At 38.4% G+C, this 7,796-nt stretch overlaps 1 protein-coding gene across 1 annotated transcript; it reads left to right on the top strand.

Moving 5' to 3' along the window:
- Positions 1 to 221: 221 nt before the first annotated feature.
- On the top strand, positions 222 to 7,371 carry LOC136121064 (serine protease inhibitor Kazal-type 1-like). The gene is made up of 4 exons (XM_065874860.1): positions 222 to 335; positions 2,077 to 2,108; positions 3,910 to 4,016; positions 7,247 to 7,371. The coding sequence occupies exons 1-4, from the start codon at positions 281 to 283 to the stop codon at positions 7,290 to 7,292; spliced, it is 240 nt and encodes a 79-aa protein (XP_065730932.1). The 5' UTR covers positions 222 to 280; the 3' UTR covers positions 7,293 to 7,371.
- The last annotated feature ends 425 nt before the right edge of the window (positions 7,372 to 7,796 follow it).

Raw genomic sequence — 7,796 nt, 5'->3', positions numbered from 1 at the left:
AAGAACTAACTAACTAACCACTAGTCATCTCTTCCTGACAGTCTTTACCTTGCACATTTTAGGCCCACAGCATTCCTCTCACCTTTCTTACACTGGTGCTGTGCTGGGTCCAGGCTATGCTACAGAGTCAATCAATAACCAAGGAGATCTGTGACAAAGGGCAGGAGGTGGAGACTGGGATACCATCCTGCCTGTATGAACCTTCCAGTCCCAGGATTCTAGAGAGAAGTGGTAAGTTGAGTTCAGTTTTTGACTGAGCTCTGGAGTCAGCACTCCAGCCATGAAGGTAGCCAGCATCTTCCTTCTCACTGCCTTGGTCCTATTGAGTTTATCTGGTAGGTGGTTTTGCATATTTTTCTAATTTAAGTAAAACCTTTTTGACCAGTTGCTTTACTGACCACATTACTTTCTAGACTTAGAGTCTACTCTTGGACAGATCTTTTGGTCCCAGTGAAAGGAAATAAGGTCAGTGGATGAGAATTATATATAGAAAGAGGGATTTTAACATAACACAGGAAAACAATTTTACTAGTGAGAACTGCCCAGACATGAAATGGTTTTCCCCAGGTAATGAGGCTGACTCTTTGTCAGAGATATGGTAGAAAAAAGAAGGGATTATTTCAATATCAAGTACACTTCTAACTCTGTAAATGTTTAAGGCCAATTTACAAATTTTATGTTCTCATGGAATTGCATAAATAGCTAACAATGATTTCCAGTTACTCCAGTATAAAGGGCAGAATTTGATTAAAATTTTTATTTTTGACCTACAGAATATTTCTAGAAAAAATACTCTTCTTGAATAGACTGTATGTTTATATCTTCAAACTGTCTTAATAATTTTGACAGATGATCTGAACCCCTGGCATTGGCATCAGCTTCCTTTTTGTCTTCAGAGATGGTTAACACTTTTAAATTTTTATCAGATCTAGCAAAGAAACCTACTGACAGCCAAATCAGCACTTTGCGAAGAAAAGGAACAATACTATTTGCTGTATTTGCTAAATATTTATGGGAGCAGTGGTCCCTTTTCCCCTTCTCATGCATATTAATTAATACATATAGATGCCTGTGGTGACTACGTGCTCATTAAATTTTAGACTCAACTCAATTCTAAAATTCAGTGGGACTCTCACCACATCAGGTTCTGACTATTCCAGGGGCCTTCTTCTCCAAGCCCCTAAGTGTCTCACTACTTTTCAATACATTTAGGTAGGAAGAACTACTTCCTTTAGATGACCTCAGAGATTGTTAGTATCAAAATCAAATCTCACCAACATTTCTTCCTCTGGATACTATCAAATTAGTTCTCCTTCCCTGCAGTGAGCTCACCCACAATCACCATCTCCTGATGGTGATGTCAACAAGACCTGCTATTTTCTAGAGAATGCAGCATGGCAATTTTAAGTATCTACCTGTAAATTCAAGAAATGTGAATTGAACTAATAGTCAGTATAATGCAATGGAGAGAGGGAGCTCTTTGGGAACTGAAGGTAAATTGTCAAAAGAGCTCCATTTTTTTTAAAAACATTACTTACAAAAGAAGACTTACATGTAAGTGCAAAAGTTAGTTTTTCATCAGAAGACCTGGTTATTGCTAGTGTTCACAGCTAGTTATAGAAACTTTCCATATCTTTATCTATAAACTGAGATAAAGATACTTATATTTCCTACATCACTGTGAGATCAACAAGCTGGTTGTTACTAGAATGTCAGTGAGCGTTCAGAAGGTATTTGCTCTGTGCCTGACACATTTGAAGCAGTAAGTACATCATTTCTATTTTCAAGGAAATGGGTCAACTTGTCTTAAATATCAAATTGAGATACTTTGGTCCTAATCAAATTTTTTTGAGGTTTCAGCAGGCAGGGAGTGAATGGACACCAATGAGACATACTTGAAAAAAAATGGTAATAAGAAGGGGTGGAAAAAAAAAAAAAAAAAAAAGAAGGGGTGGGTGGTGGAAGAGGAAGCAGAGAAGTCACAGACTTAAATGAAAGCAGAAAATTCTGAATGAGAATACCTCAGGCTTCTCCCATTCATGATCCAACTTGATATGTCTGATTTATGTTTTCTAGGTAGTACTAGAGCTAACTTCCTGGAAAGAAAGGTAAAGACAATTTTGTAAATTTTTATTTCTGGGGCTAAGACTGTTTGTTCCACGCAAAGCGTAGTCTAACTCACCTTTCAATTTAAGTTAATATGAGGAGTATGAATGCTGGCAAGACTTAACCCATTAAATGTGGATAGTAATTGTAGTTCCGCCACAGGCGCTTATGTTGAAGGACAAATTGACTGATACATCGGCAATCTCTCTGTAGTCATATTATGCTTGCTATGAAGGAGTTTTTATATATACTAGGGCTATCCGGTAGGACAAGGATTTTAAGTGGAAACCTTCTAAACATCACTCCAAGCAGCCCTTCCTCCTTACAGCCAGTTTGACCATGTTGGCATAAAGTTCTCTTCATCGACAAGGTGGAGCTCTAATTTATAATGAGCAATAATAATAATAAACTAGGCTCTTCCTCTAGAAAAATATTCTATATCTAACTTTTCCAGTTTTTCTTGTACTTATAATGTAAATTTCAGTAAATTTGGAGGCCAGAGGATGAAGTGTCCCTCTTCTCGTTACATTTATATTTAGTGGGAAGGCCGATGGCAAACCAAAAGTGTATAAGTAAATAAATTACTACATTGGTGATGTGTTATAAAGAAGTTCTGGTTCCATTAGAAACCTAGCCTAGTTAAATCAGGGAAGGTGCCCTAAGCCAGTGAGATTTATTTTCAGCCCTGAAGAATAAATGAGTGTTAGCAAAGGGAGAAGTAGGAGAGTAAAGTGGTTAAGAGCTAAAGCTCAGGACCTAGATTGACTGGGTTTAAATCCTGGATCCAGTAATTATTAGGTGTGTGGCCTTGGGTGATTCAATTTCTTTGTGCCTCACTGCCTTTACCAGAAGAAGAGTATAATAAAAAGTTCATAGGATAGTCTATGAGTTTAAATATAATAATATTATTAATAATATTATAAATATTATATTTATAATATTAATATTATAAATATAATATTTATATAATAATATTATAAATATAAATATTATAAAAATATAATAATACATGAAAAGCACTTAGGACAGTGTCTGCCCTGTGAAAGTCATTTGATAATTACTAGTTCTTACTGACAGTAAACAGTCTGTGCAAAAACCCCAAGGGTAGAAGGCACCGCGTGTCTTTAATTGACTTAGAGAAGACCAGGGTGACAGGACTACCGTGTGCAAGGAAGAACACGCCTCAAGGTGTGGCTGACCTGAGAGAGCCAGCACAGGTAGTAATTGTAAATTTGAACATTATCTCACTCACTTTATTCAAACCTCACAACGCCATGATGAGATAGGTAGGGAAACAACATCACTCCCATTTTGCAAATAAAGTGACTGTGGTTCAGAGACACCAAGAGATTTACCAATGTCACACAGCTTGCAGATAGCAGAGGCATTACTTAAAACAAGGTTTTCTGGGCTTCCCTGGTGGCGCAGTGGCTGAGAGTCCGCCTGCCGATGCAGGGGATGCAGGTTCGTGCCCCGGTCCGGGAAGATCCCACATGCCGCGGAGCGGCTGGGCCCGTGAGCCATGGCCGCTGAGCCTGCGCATCCGGAGCCTGTGCTCCGCAACGGGAGAGGCCACAACAGTGAGAGGCCCGCGTACCACAAAAAAAAAAAAAAAAAACAAGGTTTTCTGACTCCAAATTTTGGATTCTTCCTCTTGCAACACTTAGTATCACTCTCCCAATCACAGTCATGCCAGTCATGCTTCCATCTTTAAGCTGATCAACTCCAGGGAGATTTTAGAGACTCTGCTATAAATTCAAATGAAAAATGATGGGAAATGATTCTGTTTCATTCCATTTTTAGGCTAAATGTACAAGTGAAGTGAATGGATGTCCCAAGATTTATAACCCTGTCTGTGGGACAGATGGAGTTACTTATTCTAATGAATGCGTGTTATGTGTTGAAAATATGTGAGTACAAACCTGAATTTCTTTTAAAATATATGTTTTAAGCTAGAAGTCTTCAAATTTTTACATATATTATCCCTTGAAGCCTCAAAGAATATACCAATAACATTAATCTCACCATGAGAGAAACAAAATACCTAGTTTTCCCGCAAACAATTCTTGATTTCTTTTTCTCCTTATTATATATGTTATGATTATATAGAGAGGTGTGCATGTGTGTGTGTGTGGGGGGGCATTATGATAGAAAGTAGTATTTATTATGTCAAGCATTATGCAAGGCACTTAATATTCACAATGACTCTATGAGGTAAATAATACTCAGCTTAATATACCCATGAAGAAATTGAGACTCAGTTAGTTTAAATAACTTGCTCAAGGTCACCCAGCCATGAGTGGCAGATCTGGTGCAAAATCCTTGCTCTTTCCACTATACTTTAAAGTCAGGTACTAGACTAAATATTTGTGAGATCCACAAGAAAATCCAACATGTTTTGTCTCCCAGTTTGCTCACACTCAACGCTAACACGGTGTGGTCAATGGTAGTATAAGCAAAGTGCTCCGAGAGCACAGAACTAAAAAGAACTAATTGTGCCTGCTAGGATTTGGAAAAGTCTGAGGTTTTCTCTAGAACATAAAGAAGGAGAGAGAGGTATTTCAAGATGAAGAAAAAACTGAACAAAAGTGAGAAAGGAATTAATAACATGGTGCTGTATAAAAGGTGTTAAAGAAAGGACAATGGGCTAGAAGAAGGAAAGTGTTGAATGTTTCTTTCAATTAGTTAAAAAAAAATCACTTCTACGATAAAAACCCAACCTTTTATAGCAAACAAGAGATAGTCTGGATTTTTTAAAGCCCACATACCCAAAATACCATTATACTTAAAAAATCATTCTTGGTGATAGCAATGATTGTGTTCACTAAAGCCCTGAAGTATGCAAATATGAATTATATAGATTAGGTGACCAAAAACATATTTTTGTAACACTTTATGTAATACTTTAGTGAACACAATCACTTATGGATGTGAGACCTAGCCTCAGTGGAGTTTCTGAACTGACTGTAGGTGGGTAGGTGATGGGAATTAGACTCAGGTACTCAGAGAAATAAATTCGCCACAGATTTTCTGTCTTACTCAGCTGATAAACACTTACGTGCCAAGCATTGTGCTAGTCTCCTCTGCTTTCCTAGTGGATATAACTGAAAGAAAATAGTACAAATAAGGTAGCTTCTTGTAACTTGTGACAAATGCCATCAAATGAGGTGTGAGCAACATGCTACAGGAGTGAAGGAGAAATACAGATTGCTTCCTACTGGAAGGGTCAAGAAATGATTCATGAAAAGGGTGTCATTTAAACTGCATTTTGCATTTTCATAGCATCACAAAAGCGCTCCAAGTTAAATAAAGGTGTAGAATGATCAAACAAATAAAAGAGATCCCACAAGCGACCCAGAAAACTCTGTTATTTTGGAACTGATGTGGTATTAACACTTTGATTTAGGTTCCAATGACTGCATGCATTCCCCATCTCTAATTCCTTGTACCATGCACCCTCCCTTGGTCTGCTTTAAGTCGTTTCAGAAAATTCTCAGTATTTAACAAGAATTGTGGAAATAGGTCTCCAGGGAGAAACATCTAATATCCTGAAGTTTCAGGCCCAAAACGTTGGATGTTCTGCTTTTTCAAAAAAATTTCCACATTAAGGACTTGTAAACGGAACTTGAAACCACCTGTTAAAAGGAACTTGAAACCACTTGTTAATTTTCTCATGGCCTATGTTCTTGACATTAAGGTCAAAATCATATTTCCATCCAAGGGGAGGAGAAAGCAACACAACAGCCTTGAGGCTTGGTCAATTTCCAAGTGCCGAGATCAAAAGGCCCAGTATTGGGCTTCCCTGGTGGCACAGCGGTTGAGAGTCCGCCTGCTGATGCAGGGGACACGGGTTTGTGCCCCGGTCCAGGAAGATCTCACATGCGGCGGAGCGGCTGGGCCCGTGAGCCATGGCCACTAAGCCTGCGCATCCAGAGCCTGTGCTCCACAACAGGAGAGGCCACAACAGTGAGAGGCCCGCGTACCGCAAAAAAAAAAAAAAAAAAGGCCCAGTATTTAGACTGAACCATTGGGAAAATATGAGCAGAGCTGGGACACCCGGTTTCCTTAGACTTTAAAACCTACCAGTCCTACCTGCTCTTTCTATTCTTTTTAAATTATGTAAATATGGGAGCAACATTTGAATGCCAGAAAATGTAACTTCTCTTCCTATATTTCTCTGATAAGAAAACAGGTCTAGAGAGAAAATGTGTCTTTTTCAAATGCAACATATTTTCAAATGTACCATTTTGCCTTTGTCTCTACTGCCCATTAAAAGCCCCAAACAAATACATTGTATGCTTAACTAGAGCCAGGCTCTGACCTTAGTTGTTGAGCTTTGAGATGGGTAGACAAACAAGGGCTTGCATCTCCTTGATCATTAAGTGCTTAGCAGATATATTCAGTAAGAACTTTTCTTTTCTAATTCCTGTATGTCTTCTTAGGAAATCTATACTGGCAAATTCTTCTCTATAGACTACCTCTGGTCCAATACGGAGGCCTCTAGCCATGGTACCAGCACTTAAAATGTGGCTACTATAAATGAAATCCTGGATTTTTATTATTACTTAACTTTGACTGATTTAAATTTAAATAGTTATATGGGATAGTGGACAGCACAGCTATGGAAAATAAGCCAATCCGTGGGCTCTGTCTAGATGCTAACTAAAGCAGCTATCATATGGGATAAGGATATAATTTCCTTTTGCAAGATCTCACAGATGAGAATCCCCAGAGTTCTAAGGCAATGGATCAATCAATTAGAAGGTCCTGAAGTAGCCCAGGCACCAGCTAAGATGGAAACCTGGTAGCTAGGACAATGCCGTCAGAAGGAAAAGAAGCAACAATGGATTAAAGATTAATTTCAGAAGCTTTTTATAATGCCCTGCTAGATCTGTAAACTCTGTAAAGACGGACATTTTTCCCTTTTGTTGTATCCTTAATGTATGTTATAGTTCTCAATCAATATTTGAGGAGTTAATGAATAAGTGAATGAGTAAATGAATAAGAGAAATTGAAATGGAAATGAATCTCAAACCTCTCTATTTTAAATAAAGCTGATCTTTTTTCCTTGTTTTTCTCCCGTTGTCACGTTTTATCAACAAAGTTTAAGCTGATTTTTTTCCCCCAATCTCTTCCATAGGAAACACAAGACTCCTGTCCTCATACAAAAATCGGGGCGTTGCTGAGAACCAAGGTTCTGAAATCCCCTAAGAACACTATGATGTGGTGGCTGGCCTGATTGTTGAATAAAATGCATCTAAACACTTCCTGTTGCTCCCATATGCTTTTTCCTCAAAGGCACGTTTGATTATACTGGGGACGGAGGATGGAGGCAAACTCAGAATAAACCAAGTTTTACAAAATACAGCAATCCTGTAATTTTGGACAGGGTTTCCTTCATGCTTTTTCCTTCCCCATCTTCCTCACATTCTGAGGACTCTGTCTCAGGAAATGTGATTGCAGATATTAAGTGACAGGACATGATCGACCATGAATACATGTAATCCCATGAGGACTAGACAAGCATTTTAAGAAACAGTTGGAAAACTCTCAGTCCAGAAACATGTTGCCCATCACCTTTCACCGACTGAAATAATTCCTTTAGGGTTCCTTGGGATTTAACTGAGCATCTATTGTGCCTGGCACTGGTCTGGGTACAGAGGCATATGATTTTGAAATGCTGCCTGTCT

Source organism: Phocoena phocoena, chromosome 3 (assembly GCF_963924675.1).
Source record: "Phocoena phocoena chromosome 3, mPhoPho1.1, whole genome shotgun sequence".
Lineage (NCBI taxonomy): Eukaryota > Metazoa > Chordata > Mammalia > Artiodactyla > Phocoenidae > Phocoena > Phocoena phocoena.
The sequence above is the reverse complement of the archived record's forward strand: the minus strand, read 5'-3'. Positions and strand labels throughout refer to the sequence as shown.

Excerpts from the sequence above, each read along its gene's own strand:
- LOC136121064 (XM_065874860.1), top strand. The coding sequence starts at position 281 with ATGAAGGTAGCCAGCATCTTCCTTCTCACTGCCTTGGTCCTATTGAGT. Across the intron at positions 336-2,076 it reads GGTCCTATTGAGTTTATCTG|GTAGTACTAGAGCTAACTTC; the intron begins GTAGGTGGTTTT and ends TATGTTTTCTAG. Across the intron at positions 2,109-3,909 it reads CTAACTTCCTGGAAAGAAAG|GCTAAATGTACAAGTGAAGT; the intron begins GTAAAGACAATT and ends TTCCATTTTTAG.